General features: G+C 43.7%; 1 protein-coding gene across 1 annotated transcript in view; it reads left to right on the top strand.

Moving 5' to 3' along the window:
- The first annotated feature begins 8,761 nt into the window (after positions 1-8,761).
- CD36 (CD36 molecule) overlaps positions 8,762-18,124 on the top strand; it is a 35,480-nt gene continuing 26,117 nt past the window's right edge. The window contains exon 1 of the mRNA XM_056846295.1: positions 8,762-8,881. Within this exon, the coding sequence (XP_056702273.1) occupies positions 8,762-8,881 (120 nt within the window). The remainder of the gene's footprint in view (positions 8,882-18,124) is intronic.

Genomic DNA, 18,124 nt, shown 5'->3' with positions numbered 1-18,124 from the left:
ATAATAGTCCTCTCAAAACTGATGAGTAATATTCTCTGAATACTCAAATATTTGCCCACTATTCAAGGCAAGGAGACCTACATTTTAACGTCCTAGGGCATTTGAATGCTGTGTTGGCTTATTTGTTGTTTTGGAGGGCATCTGGAAATGGGAGACCTCTCATTATGTGCCTGCCAAAGTAAGAGGTGGTGACTTGGCTGATTTTTATATCTTGAATTTGAGTAGCGGAATTGCAAGCTTTGGTGCAAAGTTCAGCGTATTTCTAAATGTTTTTGATTCTGGCTCTGTTTTAGAAGCCACAATGAAAAGTCCTTACTTTGTAAATGCTTGACTAACAGCAAAAGGAGATCAGGGTTTTGGACCTCAACTAGAATAGAAGAAGGAATTTTGATAAATTGTTGCAGAAGGGTAAGGAAAGCTGCATACGCTGTAGCCCAGGATTACCATTACCCCCCCTCCCCGCAAAATACCTCCATCTGAGACCTTGGAGAGCTGCAGCCAGTCTGAGTAGGCAATACTGACCTTGATAAGCTAATTGTATCATTCAGCATGAAGCGGATTTATGTGTTCACAAGGTTGTTGTGAGGGAAAATACTGGGTGGAATGGGCACTGTGTGTGCTCCAAAGTGCTCAGGGTGGAAGGGAGTGCGAGAAACAGATTATTAGGATTAAACACGTTTTGTTGATTTGATAAGGTCTGGTGTGACATACGAGGAACTCCCTGGTTAGAGTTTCATCTCTCATGAATTCTTGAGGAGGCTTTAAAGCAGGTCACTCTCACTCCAGGCTTCCTGCCTACACTATTATAGACCTACATTACAGGGTGGCTGTAAAGGTTACCATAAGAGAATGTGTGTGAAGTGCCATTTTCTATAGTCTGTCATGTCCATACTGAGTATATTATCAGGTGACTTGACTTTTTTTGGTAAGAGCTTCTGCAAGACTTCTTTTTGCTGAGAGATGGCGCGCACTTTCTGGAGCTGGCAGTGTTTTGAATTGATGCTCTTATCTCCCTGATGGTAATTGGCTTTCAAAGTACAATTTCAAAGGGTCTCTTAGTGGCCTTTGACAACAATTATCAGTAACCTTACTGCTATCTGAACAGATACACTGGACTATTCTTGGGTAAGAGGTTGTTGTATAACTCGGGCAGAAGGCTAGACGGATTGCAGGGACTTGCTCAGAGTTGCAAAATCAAAGGATTGGCCTGTAATACCCAGTTATTCCTTGTTGCAAGAATTGACCATTGAAGAGGATTTAGGCTTAGGGTTGTGTTGACATTGTTTACTTGATCATGACATGAACTGCTGGTGACCTCATTTGAGGAGAACATCTGCCTGCTTCTGCTGATACCTCAATTAGGTAGTTTGGGTCACAATTTGAAGGTGTTCACTTTGATCACATCCAGATTAGCTTAATGTGCTTTGTGTGCAGTTAGGCTACCTCTGCTCCCCACACTAAAGGAAACTGTCCCAAAGCAGTGGCACTCTGTCTAGTGAGACCTGGGCCCTGTGCGACCTAGCTCAATTCCACAGGACCTATGGTTGAGGACAGCAACTATCTACTTATAAGCTGGACTCCCTCCTTTCCCTCCTCCCCTCTTTTATCCTCTTCCCTCTTTACCCCCTTCACTTCTCTTTTTCCTTTCCCATTTACTTTTCAAGCATCCTCCTCTCCTTTTTCTCCCTCTTCCGGGTTATACCTTATAGACCTGGGGTGGGGAACCTTTTTCCTTCCAAGGGCCATTTGCATATTTATAACATCAATCGGGGGCCATACCGGACATTGATCTCCCTGCGGGGGGATGGGGGTGGGGGGGGGGAGGCTAGGGTTGCCAAGTTCCTCTTCGCCATGAGTGGGAGGTTTTTTGGGTGGCGCCTGAGGAGGACTGGGTTTGGGGAGGGACTTCAGTGCCATAGAGTCCAATTGCCAAAGTGGCCATTTTATCCAGGGGAACTGATCTCTATTGGCTGGAGATCACTTGTAGTAGCAGATCTCCAGCTAGTACCTGGAGATTACTATAAACTGAAGGTGTACTGATATAAGGTTAGTAAATCCCTAAGGAAATGATCTCAGTGCACAGCCACTAATTTTCTTAACCATATGCACCTTTACTAATATACTACTACAATATGCACAATATGCTCAACATATGCAACTAGGTTTTAAATTACAAGGTCCTAAACCACAAAAAGCCTGAAATAATGTTAAATAGGCTTCTATACATTTACACAATTTCTTTTCTTCTCTATGGTACAATCTCCTCAGACCATCATACCCCCAAGGGGAATATCTCTTACGACCAGCAGCAAGGTCCACAGAGTCTTAAAGATGTATTATGCTTTGCCACGAATCTGGCAATACAAATTCCAAGTGTTCTCATTCGCGGTCAGCTGATCCCGCGTAGACCAATCCGATGATTTTACTTCCTTAACTGCTGGTTGAGCCGATTTTAAACGCTAGCTTCTGTGGCTATGCGTTTTAGTTGTTATAATGTATGGCACATAAATGATGACAAGTTTCCGGTATATCTCCTTGTTTCGCATAAAAGTGCAATGTGCTTCCTCAGATAGTGCGATAATATCTTTAAAATATTAACAACATTACAATTACATACCAATTACAATTACATACCAATGAAATACAATTTTCTATAAAACCCACCCTTGTGCATTTAATATGAAATATCAAAGTGATTTTATCATACCTGACAGCAAACTTGCTGTTCATGAGAATGACCCATAGTCACTTTTTTCCTCTTGTTAATACCATTCACCTGACTTTAAATAGTCTTTAACAGGTGTAAATGCTGAAATCTACTATGGTAAGTATTCTGTGTGAACTTATTTTGTTATAATTATTTTAAATACATTTTTAATGCTGTTATAAATACATTTTTTAAATATTTTATTAATGCTTTTAAGAATTTTAAAAGTTTTTTAAAAATTCTAATTAATTTGTTAAATTTTTAAGAATTTTGAGAATGTTAAAAGGATACTGCTGCCTGCCTGCCTGCCTGGCTTGCCCGGGCCCCTAAGCCCCCCGCCCAGGGTGGGATCTCCCACCAGCCAGCCTGACCCAAGGGGGGGGATCCTTCTTACCCACTTGCGAGGGGGGGATGTGGCGGTGGGGCACAGCTTCAGTCTTGTGAGAGGCGAGCGGGGTGGGGCAGAGCCTCCTTCGCGCCCACCCGCCGGCCATGCCCCTCTGCTCACACAGGCCCTGAGGGCGTCGGAGAAGCTGCCAGCCATGCCGAGTGTGGGCGCTTGGCTTCTGTTCCCCACTCGCCCAGCCATCTGCACCCGCTCCAGTGGCGGCAATGGCGGCGGCTTCTGCAGGAGAGTCCGCGGGCCGCCGCCAATGATGTCGCGGGCCGGATCCAGCCTGCGGGCCGGAGGTTCCCCACCCCTGTTATAGACAAACATGATCCCTGACCATCTTTTTTGGGGATCTCTCCATTTTCACCCCCCTTGGAATTTACATCTGATCACAGTCATTGGGGGCACCATATTGTCACAGAGTTGGTGGAACAAAATGTTTTTAATTGGAAGCAATTTTATTACTATATGATTATAATGTTAAATTTTGAAATCTTGTAATCATCCTGAGCCCAACTTTTGCTGTGGGAAAGCGGGGTATAAATTGAATGAAATAAAATAAAAAAATCAGTTGGTGCAAAACATTGTGGCCAGGCAGGTGATTAGGGCTGAATATGCAGGCCATATCACTCTGAAGTAGAAATTAATTTTATTTCTGGGCATAAATCAACATGCAGGTAATTACATTTTTAACATTCTAAATGGATTGAGACTAGAGTTGCCAACCTCCAGATGGTGGCTTGAAATCTCCCGCTATTACAACTGATCTCCAGGTGATAGAGATCAGTTCCCCCGAAGAAAATGGCCGCTTTGGCCATTGGACACCTCTCCAAACCCCACCCTCCTCAGGCTCCACCCTTAACATCTCCAGGTATTTCCCAACCCTGAACTGGCAACCCTACTTGAGACCCAAGGGACCTGATGGGCTTCCTTCTCCCTATTGTCCCACTCATCAGAGAAAGGTTGCCTTCTCAGGCCCTGTCTTGTGTTCCCCAGGTCCCATAGAGATGGGGAGAAAAGCAACCAGAGATGGGATTTTCACAGTGGTGTTGTGCCCCATCTCTGGACTGCCCTCCCCACTGAAATGCACCCATTGCATATCTTGCTGTCTTATGAGTGCCCAGCCAAGAAACATTGATGTGTCTGGGCTCTGAATTGAAGGCTTATTCCATTTGTGTTATGACCAAGGCCATGCAATACTGACACCAATGCTTTTATAATCTGTTTATAGAGTTGTTATATAAGCTCATCAAAATGCCACAATGCTTTTTAAACCTGCTTTTAGAGTTGTTTTATAAGCTGATCACAATGCCAAAAAGGTATAACTGCAACTTAGGGGTGGATTTATCATTGGGCTCATCTTTTTTCTTTTCTTTTTTTGTGGTGTGTTGATTGTTGCTATGTTGGAGCTTTTATTTTTAACTTTACTTGTCTTAATCTGGTCTCCAAGGAAGCAGCATATAAATGGACCTGATTTTGTATGGCAGTAAATTTTGATGATAATGAAATGCAGTAAAGAAATAAAATTGGGAAGATCTTATCTGAACCAGACCTTTCCGACACGCTGGAGTTACTCTTGATTTTCTTGGGTGTTGATCCATAAGCAATGGAAACAGTTTGGGCAGGGTTCCTCCGCAGTAGGGTTGCCAGGTCCCTCCACCACTGGTGGGAGATTTTTGGGGCGGAGCCTGAGGGGCAGGGTTTGGGGAGGGGAAGGACTTCAATGCCATAGAGTCCAATTGCCAAAGTGGCCATTTTCTTCAGGTGAACTGATCTCTATCAGCTGGAGATCAGCTGTAATAGCAGGAGATCGCCAGCTAGTACCTGGAGGTTGGCAACCCTAGCCAGCAGCCTTGAGAAGGAGGGTGGTGGTGTTGTCTTCATATCAAGCCACTGAAGAAGCTAGTCAGGAGAGAAACAAACTGGCAACCCTATGTGGGAAGAAAGCTGCTGGGTTATTTCAAAGTTGTAACAAAACAGATAACCCCCGACTAGAAGAGATAGCATGGGGAAATCCTCTAGCCTGTTTCGTATTCTACTTGTTAAAGAACAACCAGGGGTATCTACAGTTATATCCAAGTTTCTACATCCTGAAGCTTATCCTGTATTCATCCTGTAGCTTCTCCAAACCCCACCCTCCTCAGGCTCCACCCCCAACATCTCCAGGTATTTCCCATCCCAGAAATGGCAACCCTACTTGAGACCCCAGGGACCTGAAGGGCTTCCTTCTCCCTATTGTCCCACTCATCAGAGAAAGGTTGCCTTCTCAAGTCCTGTCCTCTGTTCCCCTGGAGACACTATCCTCCAGTGTTACTCCTCTGAAGATGCCTGCCACCGCTGCTGGCGAAACGTCAGGAAAGAAAATACCAAGACCCCGGTCACACAGCCTGGATAATCTACAAGAACCAACCGGGGGTATATTCCCTGGAAAGAACTTCCTTCCTATAGAATTGCAATCTAAAGACTTTAGAAGTATGATCCTAAGGCCTTTCTAAGCCTTTCTTTAGAAGAGGTGCAGGTAAAATCTAAATACCTGTTTTTTTTAAAAAAATGTATTCATAACATAAATGTATTCATAATTCATACATTTTAAAAAATGTATTTATAAATCCCATCTCTGGTTGCTTTTCTCCCCATCTCCATGGGACCAGGGGAACAGAGGACAGGACTTGAGAAGGCAACCTTTCTCAGTTGATTGGTGGGCATTTGCTTGCCATAACCAGGCAGTTGGGAACTCTAGTTCTCCCATTATTACAAGTGATCTCCAAGTGGCAGAGATCAGTTTACTTGGGGAAATGGCCAATTTGGAAGGTGGTATTATACTCCAATGAAGGGCCTTATACTCCACTGAAGTCCCTCCCCTCCCCAAACCCCACCTATCTCAGGCTCCACACCCAAAATCTCAAAGTATTTCCCAATCTAGAGCTGGCAACCCTACTCACAAGGGTCCCTCAGGCTTTTGAGTGTGTTGTGGGATGGGGGGTGGGTCACCCATATGGGATGTACCAAAGAAGCAACTAGCATGGTTTAAAACAATTCTTCTCCCCATTCCAATTGTCACACACACACACACACACACACACACACACACACACACACACACACACACACACACACACAGAGGATGGGCCTTCTGACCAGATCCTTCTGCTTCCTGATGGCAGCATTTTTAGGAACTTTCTAAGCTGAACTGAGAGTCTCTCCAAAGGCTTATTGAGGAAACACATTTAATGCTTTTTCCTGTCAGCATGAGTAAGAGTCACTTGTGGATGAAAGGAAATAAACTATTAAACAAAAGAAATAATGCCTGACCTTTTCCAGTGACAATTTACCTAACAAAGCCTGGAAGAAGTGAGCATCTGCTGGCCATTGGGACACTTTAAGAACATAAGAAAAGCCCTGCTGTATCAGATCAAGGCCCATCAAGTCCTGCCGTCTGCTCACACAGTGGCCAACCAGGTGCCTCTAGGAAGCCCCCAAACAAGACGACTGCAGCAGCACCATCCTGCCTGTATCCCACAGCACCCAAGATAATAGGCATGCTCCTCTGATCCTGGAGAGAATAGGTATGCATCATCATGACTACTATCCATTTTAACTAGCAGCCATGAATACCCCTTTCCTCCATGAACATGTCCACTCCCCTCTTAAAGCCTTACAAGTTGGCAGCCATCTCCATGTTTTGGGGCAGGGAGTTCCACAATTTAACTATGCGTTGTGTGAAAAAAATACTTCCTTTTATCTGTTTTGAATCTCTCACCCTCCAGCTTCAGCAGATGACCCCGCGTTCTAGTATTATGGGAGAGGGAGAAAAACTTCTCCCTGTCCACTCTTTCCAAACCACGCATAATTTTATAGACCTCCATCATGTGTCCCCTCAGCCTTTCATTCTGCAGCAGAGTATAGTAGCTTGAAGTTCTTCAATTCTGCAAGATTTCCCAGCTCTTTTTATTTATTTATTTGGGGTAGTTAAATGTTCCTTTGACTTCCTCCTTGATTTAAAAAACAAAACTCTTGTACTCCAGAACTGTTTTTTTTTTTAATGGAGTAGTTTGGTCACAGGCTGTATTTTTCCACTTCTTATTGCATGGTTTCATGTCAACTAAAAAAAGAAAAGGATTTCTAAAGGGCAGGACGGCAATCAATCTGTGGTTGAGTTTGTGACAAAAAAACCAAGTTTGCCTCAAATGACTCCTTGTAGTGTTTCTAACAGCCTCGCTGAGCAGAAGCCTGCACCAGACTGCTGTACAAATCCTGATTTGTATGTGTCTTGCAATTATTTCAGCAATGATTTATTTATATTTTGAAATGCAGCTTTAAAACTGGGCATGCTCGCATGCACACATGTGCGCGCGCACACACACATTCCTCCCTTTTGGAGCCCGAGGCCAATTTCTGACATCAGTTTAAGCGTATGTCAAAGTCGGATTTTTTACTGTTGATGAATTCTTGCAGGAAAATCCACAACTTTGCACTTCAGACCTGCTGGCTGAACAACTTTCACAGGGTGAAGGGTAATGGGATTTTCTCTCTCTCTTAATGACACATGTAGGAATGTGTCTGGATACTATCACAGCTATGAGACAAATAGAGGAACAGAAGAATCACAAAGTCTGCCTGCTATGACCCGTGCCCAGAGGCAGAATTCAGGGAAGGCTGACCTATCTAGTTGTTAACCTTGGCTCATTTTCCCCTTTGTGTTTGTTTCTCAATATTTAACTTTTTACTTCTGATAACAGAAAACTATGAAAATATTCCAGCAATTAAATTTCAGTTTATTCTTATGCCAGTCAAAAGATAGATGCACGCCACTGGACAGGCTGCAGAGTTTTTGGATTGGTATATATTTCTGTCTCTGGTTTTTGCATTGATAACACATTGCTGTTGTCTGAATGATGGCAGATTGGTGGGATGGGAGGGGAATTCTACCTCTGCCCACAGCCTTTTATCTCGAAGAAGCTGGGCTTTGCAGACTTGGGTCTTGCAATTGGCCAATGCTGGAGTTTCAAGCCTGCTGTGAGCCAGATCACAAGTGGTACAGCCATCAGCGAAAGACTGTAGCACCGGGCAAATGACTTGCACATGTGAATTAGTCATCGCAGTTCAGACCGCCCCAGCAGAGCCTGTATGATGGCTTTCAGAGGTGCTTGCTCATTCAGCCGTCGAGCAGTCAAACGATGGGGGCATTTGTGCATGTTTGAACCTAGCTCTGAGGCTAACGTTGTTTGGATTACTTTCCTGTTTGTTTTTAGACACAGATGGTAATGCTGAACAATGAGCTTCTCGACAACAGAAAAGGTTCCCAGTCCTAAGCAGATAAGGATCCGCCTTTTGATTTCTGGATAGGCTGTGCTTGACAGTACATGGAAGCATTTTACCTGCCACAAAAGGTGGTAGCTGTTTCACGCTAAAAAGTCTGTGGACAGTTTGCCTGAAATAATGTAATTGCAGCTAAAGATAATGAAACGTTTATCTGAGGTCTAAGCTCTTGCCTGTGCTATTACTCATACGGTGCCTTGTACTTTGATCTCTTTGGAAAGTGTGTTTAGGTCTCCCGTTTGAAAATCTCTGGCGGTGTCTGTGCATCGGGACGAGAGAGCAGAAAGAGGATCCCTAGAAGAAGACACTTCACCTTTGACCTTGGTCTGCCTTCAAGGGGGAGAATGGGTTGTGACCAGGGCTGCGGCCTGCTGACCGCTGCGGTCATTGGTGCAGTTGTAGCTCTGCTTGGAGGTGCCCTGATACCACTTGGAAACTATTTCATTGAGAAGACGATAAAAAAGGTATTTTAAAAGCATAAATTCCATTTGTTTTGTCTGAGTGTCCTTATGATGAAGTCGACAAAAACTTCAGATGTTTTTATGTTTATATAAATGATGAGGGTAATACTACCTCTTTAAGAAAAATACTGGGATATTTTTTTTAATTCCCCTATTCAACATGTCCCACCCTTTACCTGTAAAGTTGAACTGCATTGGCAATGTTGAGGTTGCACATTATCAGTCTTCTCAAGGGGGAGAGTTCAGTTTTAACTAGAAGAAAACTTAGGGAAAACTGGAAAGAAATTGTCTTCTGCAGGAAAAGGCAGGTGTTGATATTTAGATACTTACTGTTATATTTACAGTAAGTGTTGATATTTAGTCATCCCAGAAATTTGTCTAGGATGCTCAAGATATATATACACATTTATATTTGTATGCTAGCATGTCCCACACACCCACAACAGTCTTTTGGTTGCCACCTTCTAGTTCTCCCCCTGCTTGAGGTGACCCACTTAGTACAGCCCCTTCCTTCTCTATAGTGGATCCCACCTTGTGGAATGTGCTTTCGGAGGGGAGGCAGACAGATGGCACTTTCACACAAGCCAAATAATGCACTTTCAATCCCCTTTCAAAGCACTTACGCAGCTGAATTTTATTGTGTGAAAAGGCAAAACTGACTTGCAAACAACCTTTAAAAGTGGATTGAAAGTGCATTATTTAGGATGTGTGAAAGCTTTAGTATATTTTAAGAGGTCTTGTAAAACCATTATATTTTCAGGGCTTTTAGAGGGCTTTAAGGTACACGTATTCCTTGGGAGGGTGGTTAATAAGGGAGTATACTTTATTTTGTGTGTGTTTAATTTTTGGAATCCTAAGCTTCCTTGAGCCACAAAGGAAAGGTAGGATATATATTTTAATAAGTAATCTTTAAATCAAACCTTGGACTTTGTGACTCAGCTCAAACATAATGAAAAACCCTTGTTAATTTTAACTTTGTGTTTATAAAATCGTGATTTGGATCATGGACAATTGCTCAACTTCTGGTTTGCCTTGACATTGGTTTCATTATCTTCTCTCTGTGACCCAGGAGAGCATCACTTGGAGCAAGCCAGTATTAAGCCAGGATGTCTGCAGTTGTACATCATGAGACAAAACTAATTGGTTAATTAAAAAACACCCAACCCTTCAGATGTGATGGACCCATTAGCAGAGTGGACCTGCTTTAAGCCAATCACACTAACCATTGTTAGTTTAAACTAAATAATGGTTTTGTGTGACATCTTAGTTGCGTATTGCATTAATGCATATAAATGAGTAAAAAGCTTTTGTAAATTATATGAAAGAACAAAGTGGTAGAGAAGTTACTTTCCGGTGAATGAAATTTTAAACGTTAGCATATATCTGCTGATAATATAGCACTTGGCATTTCTAGTAGGTGTCTGGTCAGGAATCACGGGGAGGTATCTCCTTTTGTCTCCTGTCTGTTGTTGTTGCCATCTTCTTCCTTCTCCTGGTGCACGTTGCAAGGATATCTTGGCATCTGTCCAGGTTGATACAATAGCCCAAAATTACACCTGAGGTCTTGCAAAGTCACCTTGTGGGACTTAGGACAACATTTTAGATTGCCATATTAAGTTGACAGATGCCAAGATATGTGACCATCAGATCAAGTATGGAGCCCTTGGCCAAGCATTGGGTGTTTAACCTGATGCCTAAGCCTTGGCCAAGGACACTGTCTTGTGCTGCAAAGCCCTGTGGTACAACCTGAGCTGGTTAGAGTACTTGTGAAACTCCAAATTACGTCTGAAGCCTTGCAAGATGTCAGCTACCATTCTGGTGGCCTGAGCAACTTGATGGTGAGATGCATCTCAGATACCTGTGCAGACCACATGAAACCCCCTTTTTTGGAGGGGTGCCATGATTTGGGGGTTGAATGTGGGTCAGATTTTTCTACATACCTAGGTTTTTTCCCCAGTTATGCAGAACTCTTCCTTCTCCCATGCATGGATTTTGCTATCTGCATGGGGAAGGGGGAAGACTATGAAATTGAATATAGTGAAATTCTTAATGTATACCAGATCTTTTGAATTATCTTGTTGGCTCAGCAAAGTATTACTTTGTATTTTCGGGGAAGGCTGATAGACTAGTAGCTTGATCATAATTAGGCTTTTCTAGTTTGTCCTTGCCTATCTGTTCTTTGTGAAGATGTTGACAATTTTTGGCTTGCATGGTAGATTTGCTTGAAAATACCCATTTAAACCCTGTCTGTTCTGAACTGCCTGTTTATATACAGTCGAAGTGTTGGGTTTTAAATACAATAGCAAGTCTTATCAGCAGCAATTATGTGGTCAGCTGGAAGGTGCTGTATAAATAGGGCAGATGCACACTTGACTTGTATGCATACACACCGAGTTAAATGCTGAGCTCTTTCATTTGATTGCAACATGTCTAATCAGGCTGGTGTGGAGGTCATTAATTCCGCTATGGCTATAATCTAGCTGGGTGTGGGGAGAAACTGTTTTTCTCTATCACCTGACATTGCTTGGACCGAGAGTAATAATTGTTGAGTGAGGGCTGCAGAGAACATGAATGGTCCACTCCTTTTCTCTGCGACTCTAAACTGAGAGTTTGGGGTGCAATGGAAAGTAGACCAACCACTCCTGTTCTCCCCACCACAAGCATCTCCCTACTTATGATGAGAAATGGGAGGTTATAAGCATGTTCCTATTTTCATATGTGATGTCTTGGAGGCAGTGCTTTATCACTTCTGATTTCCTAAAATGGGAAGGTAGTAGTCTCATCTAATAAGATATAATTTGAATGATTTTGTATAAAACATGAAAAAGAGCTTCATTTCTCACAAGATCCTACCCTTTGTCAGGATTCTTCTTTGTTCTTTGGATACCACTGATAAGGATGGATTTTCGCAGAGCAAGTATGCCACAGCAGAAGAGCAAGAAGTTGGTGACGCATCTAGGGCACCCTATCTGCGAGCAACAGTATCCTCTGTTCTGCTTAGATGCTTTGAGTTACAGTTGCTAATTATTTGAGCTCTTGAATGGTTTTAAAAACGCACTTTAAGCTTGGAGCTCATCCAAAGCATTCTCTCATGCCCGGCTGCCCTCTGCATGGCTTCATGTGACCACACACCCATACTGACATTGCAAGAAAAAGAGGAACCACTCTTGTATTGTAAAAAGGCTGTTGCTGTAAATCCAGGCAAAAAGGGGATTTTCGTATTTCACAATACTTGAATGCATGGGTGGTTGGAGCAGGCAGGGTCAGAAGTGCAATCTCAAAGCCTCTCATTAGTGGTAGCCAGGTTTACTGACTTTGCTACCACCAGTGAGACAATGCTTTGAGTTTTAGGGCAGGGTGCAGAGTGTGAGAATGAGCATATAAGAAATACTTTAATGATTTATTAGCATCATTTATATCTCATATTTTCTCCCTAATGGGGATGCAAAGTGGCTTTCAGCATTTTCTCTTCCTCCATTTTCATTCTTGCAACAGCTCTGTGAGGGGTGGTAGGCCGAAAGTATGTGCCTGGCCCCAGGTAACTCAGGAAGCTTCCATGTCAGAGTGGGGATTTGAACCTGAGTCTCCCAGTTCCTCATCCAGTGCTCCAGCCAGTACCTCGCTCTGGCTCTCTTGGAACCATTTTCAGTTTGCTTTGGGAAATCCATCAGTCTCTACATGTATAGAGGGGCCAGGCCTGCTCCAAGCAACTAAAAGTGGTCCTATGATATAATAGGAGGAGACAGCCATGGCTAGTCCATACAGTAAGTACATTTGATGGTGCACTGCTATGTACTATTGAGACTGAACCTCTGATGCCAAAGACCCTTGATAGGGCTGGCAGGCCACAGTTTAGCTCCCCTGGGAGCACTTGGGGTCAGGCAGGCCAACATCACTTCTGGCAAACACTGAAAGTGATGTCTTGATGTGCAGAGCCTCATTTTCACCAGAAGTGGCATCGTGCAATGCGGGCATGTCCCTCCCCCCACTTGCCCATATGTTTCTGTCACCAGCCTTTCAGATGCCAGTGGCCAACAACCGGGGTTACCAGAAGGTCTTCTGCTAGGGTTGCCAGCTCCTGGTTTGGGAAATACCTGGAGATTTTTGGGGCGTAGCCTGAGGAGGGTGGGGTTTGGGGAGGGACTTCAATGCCATAGAGTCCAGTTGCCAAAGCGGCCATTTTCTCCAGGTGAACTGATATCTATCAGCTGGAGATCAGTTGTAATAGCAGGAGATCTCCAGCTATTACCTGGAGGTTGGCAACCCTATCTTCTGCCATAGCGGGAGACTTGGCAACCTTGCTGTTTGAGCTCCCCTAGGCTGTTACAGGTTGGCCAAGGTGTTGTTTTCCCTGATGTATTGATTTAATCAGCAACTGTTTTGAAAAGAAGCCTGTAGTAAATGAAAAGAATACAAAAAGTAGCCTGCAGTAAATGCTCAAGAATTCATAACATACCTTGGCAGCTAAAGAGTGTGAACAGCAAGCCGTGCACTGCATGGTACCTAAGAAAACACACATTCAGGAACAGTGTGTGCTCCTGAGGCACAGTGCATTCACCTGCTCGGAGATTCAACTTTCTGAGGGAGGAAGATAAACCCTAGAGATAATCAAAGCTAGCAACTCTGATAACATTCAACACAGATTGCAAACCATGGGTGTTGGGTAACTGCTTATTTTGGTGGCATACCAGAGAATTCCTGCAGCACTGTAGTTCAACAACAGCAACCAGATGGGAGGTGTCCGTAGGGTACCAGGGTCTATGCCTACAGATTTGGCCCCAGTGAGAGATGGCTTTGAGGTTTAAGGAGGAGTATGGCTAGAGTGTGGGAATGTGTGCAGACATCGAAAAACATTGTGAAATCCAGCTCTCCCTTCTTATTTGGCTGAGTGAAGCCCTTCTCCCAGAAGCAAAAAAAATAGCCCAGTGTAAGGTTGGTCATGCTTGGAGGTTCATGCTGTAAACTTGGTATGTAAGACATTACTGTTCCCTGTTGATGCCACACCTATGTCTCAAAGATAAGATGGACATTGATGTACCAGAGATGGGTATGGCAAAATAATTTATAATCTAGAGACATTCCCTTTGTATTTAACTGAGCTTGCTCATAATTCGTGAGTTACAAAGTATAACAATGAAAGTCTCAGAAGGATGAAGGCAACTCAGAAGCTAAGACAACAGTATTAGAGAGCCTGTGATCTTCCAGAACTTAGGGCCAAACTCCGCATTGCAACATGCATGTGTCCACCATCTGCTATGGGAACTTGTAGCCATATTTCAGCTGTGAGTTCCCACTGGGACTTCCATTTAAAAGTGTCACAGAGTCCCAATTCGTGGGGAGAGGGAGAAGCCCCTCCTCTCCCTCTGCCATTTTCTACTGCCAGGTGGAGACAATATTTTCCCCATAGGGGGGTCCACATGCATTTTCACACACACACACCAGTTGGGGCAAGTAATCCCCACCCCACCCCAGCACTGTTTCAGCTCCAGAAAATGGCATGGGCAACAGGCAGGATACCCTCCTCTCCCCACCTCCCATGACCCTAATCTGTATTGGACCCCATCAAAGTTTTTAAATGGAGATTCCACTGGGAATTCATGGCTGCAATAGAGGTACAATGCCCTGTGACATGTATGTTTGTAACATGTAGTTTGGACCTTAAGCCAGGGGAACAGGCTTAGATGAGAAATCAATGCACTGGTGTGTGGGATCCAAAAAAGACAGCCATATCCAAATCTTATTTGATCCCTGCTGCCAATGGAAAATATCTGTCATGTCGTAAGGGCTATCCTAGGATATTCTGCAGAAGTCTCAAAAGGCACTGATCCAGTATTGGTCAACTGACAATACATACAATCAAGAGGAAGGTAATAATAAGCTGGAGGACCCATTAAATGTCCATAATTGAGGTGTTTGACTAGAAAGGCTAAACTTGCAGAATGACTAAAAAAGAGAGAGAGATTAATGCATGATGATCAGAATAATTAATTGAAGATCATTTTGGTCAACATCTAATTTAAAATATGTATTTATTTTTATATGAACACATGAAGGTCATGTGTTTTTAGGTCACCACACCTAAAAAAGGATATTACAGAGCTTGAGAAGGTGCAGAAAAGAGCAACCAAAATGATTAGGGGACTAGAGCAACTGTCCTATGGGGAGCGGTTAAGACGCTTAGGGCTGTTTAGCTTGGAAAGAAGACGGCTGAGGGAAGACATGATAGAGGTCGATAAAATTATGCATGGTTTGGAGAGAGTGGACAGGGAGACGTTTTTCTCCCTCTCCCATAATACTAGAACACGGGGTCATCTGCTAAAGCTGGAGGGTGAGAGATTCAAAACAGATAAAAGGAAGTATTTTTTCACACAAAGTATAGTTAAATTGTGGAACTCCCTGCCCCAGGATGTGGTGATGGCTGCCAGCTTGGAGGGCTTTAAGAGGGGAGTGGACATATTCATGGAGGAGAGGGGTATTCATGGCTATTAGTTAGAATGGATACTGGTCATGCTGCATACCTATTCTCTCGAGTATCAGAGGAGCATGCCTATTGTTTTGGGTGCGGTGGAGCACAGGCAGGATGGTGTGCTGCACTCATCTTGTTTGTGGCTTCCTGGAGGCACCTGGTTGGCCACTGTGTGAACAGAGTGCTGGACTTGATGGGCCTTGGTCTGATCCAGCAGCGCCTTTTTATGTTCTTATGAAGCTGCCTTATATTGAATCAGACCCTTGGTCCATCAAAGTCCATATTGTCTACTCTGATGGCAGCAGCTCTCCAGGGCCTCAGGCTGAGGTCTTTCACATCAACTACTTGCCTTGTTCCTTTAACTGGAGATGCCAAGGATTGAATCTGGGACCTTCTGCATGCCAAGCAGATGCTCTACCACTGAGCCATAGCCCCTCCCAGGCAGGGAGACGATGTAATGCTAAAATTTGCAGTTCAGAGACATTCTCCTCTATTAGTTCTAGAACCAGGCTCAGATTTCTGTACAATGTGTTCTAGTATTATTGGACAAAATGTACTGTTAGAAGCCACTTCAAGCATTCCTCCTTCTTACAGACTTCATTGGTAGACTTGGAAATATTATGACGGGGTCCAGTAAGTAAGAATTCTTTGGGGTAAATAGTCACAGAGCATGTGAGAAAGGATTTACTGGAGAGAACATTGTCAGTATCTTAACAATGAGGTTCGTAATTGACAGACGGATTAAAAAGGCCCAACCTCTTGCCTCAGCCACCCTTCCTGATGATCTAATAGGCAGGCATATGACAAATCTCACTTATTTGTTTTGGACAAGTAGACTTTGCAGCAGCTCTAGTGTTCTTTCTAAAAGTTTTTCTTTGGTCCAGGCAGCTTACCGAAGATCCTTGCAATCTGACCAAGCTCCTTTGCCTTCAGAGGAAGCAGAGGGCCTCAGGCAGGGCTTCAGTTTACCCAGTTCTGGTGGGGCACCTCCAAGTAATGCTCGTTCCCCCATCCTCGCTCAGTGGAGCAGTGGGGGGAACAGCATCAATCAATGCCCAGACATTTTTGTTTTAGAACAGGAAGTGATAGCATAGACCTCATGACTCTCTAGGAATGGCAAAAATATCAGTTCCTGTTACGAACCAGGAAGTGATGTCACAGGCATCTATGTCCCCTCCCAATGTTCCTGGGGAATGCCAGCCCAAGAGCCCCAAGGGCTGGCAACCCTTAGCCTCAGGCTTGGCAGTTCTGGAAAAGTGGTATCTGGGCTTCATCTGCAGGTGGGGTTTTTATGACAGAATGCTTTAGTCTTGTTATTTGGGGAGGGGGAAGCTTATGCTCAAAGCCCTTCCCCTTGATAGAAAACGAGCAAGCTAGAGAAATAAGCTTTCTCCCTAACAGGCTGGCTTTCTGTGTTTATGAGATCTTTTTTTTTCCTCCCAAGAAAATAAAAATATGTCTCAATGAAAAAGAGAGGGGCTAGGTTACACTGTAAGCAGATTGATGAAGTGTTGAATTTTCTGTTCGTCCATGATGCAGAGAAGCATGCAAAGTTCTGATTAACCTTTAGGGCTGTGGCATAAATGACAAGTGTCGATATGTGTACCTTTTGGCTGTCTCTGTCTCCCTGTGGCAGTGCGAACTCCCTCTTCTGCCTGCCAAGCATTTTCCCTGGCCCTTGGCACGCTTGCTTTTAGGCCTACTGTACATGTAGCCACTTTCAAAGTGACTTAAGTGGCTGGCACCTTGCCAGGTTCCTCTGCCTGTTTTTCATAGAACTGGCAGACCTTCCTTTCAAGGGGTTACTGGATCAAGGTAACACCGAGTGACCCTGCAATAGATATTTTGTAAAACTTTACCAAATTGTTGCTAGACATCTGGCACCGGGGACCGTTGTGTAATATCTCCTAGTGCCAGTGATCATGTCTTCCAAGCATTTGCATCTCTCTGTGGGGAAACCTTTTACTCTGTCCTCCTTGCCAAAGGAAATCCCTGGTCTTCGCTTTCTTTTATGACAAGAAGCAAAAACAAAAGGCTAGCTGCTGGAATTACCTTCAGGTGCTTGTGAGCTATGAATGCTTCCTCCTTTCTTTCTGCTTTTGTGCAGAGCATGTGAGGCCTTTTCACTGTAAAGACGCAGCTTCTGTTTTTCCATCCAGTATCCGTGGCCTCCTAGGAGTTGTGTAATATTTAAATAGCCGCAGATAATAACTGCTGAGTAAGGGCCTCAGTTTCAAGGGAGCGAGCTGACAACAGCAAATTCTGCTTCTGTCAGATTTTTTGCTTTTGCACAGATAGCCGCATGCAAAGCAATCTCTTGAAAAACCTTGATCAACACATGTGACAAAGGTCTCTGATTTTAAAATCCGATTGCTTGCTATGTTTCATGTTAAATGGGTATTTCCATAACTGTGAGCTCCTCCTCCATATCCTCAAGGGATTTTCCCTTTCTCCTTATTCCAGCTGTTCTGGGAATATAGTGCACATTGAGCTGCAGTGATTCATGTACTTTAGAGTTATGATTTATATCGAGTCGGTTTTGGTAGCATTGAGAGGCAAAGACCAAGAACTCTGGAAAACTTGGGAAGGGGGGGGAGTTCAGAGAAACTGATCCCAATAACTGTATTTTACTTTTTAATGTTAACTTGGCAAAGTATTGAATGGATATAATTCAGCCATATGTCTGTGGGCATAGCTTACACTTGGCTTCGTCAGCAATGAGCTTGTTGTGCCAGATGTACTGCATACAGACTAGCTTCCCTGAGAATGTGAGACATTTG

The sequence above is a fragment of the Euleptes europaea genome, chromosome 3 (assembly GCF_029931775.1).
Source record: "Euleptes europaea isolate rEulEur1 chromosome 3, rEulEur1.hap1, whole genome shotgun sequence".
Classification (NCBI taxonomy): domain Eukaryota; kingdom Metazoa; phylum Chordata; class Lepidosauria; order Squamata; family Sphaerodactylidae; genus Euleptes; species Euleptes europaea.
Note: the sequence above shows the minus strand (reverse complement) of the source record. Positions and strands in the feature narration are given on the sequence as shown.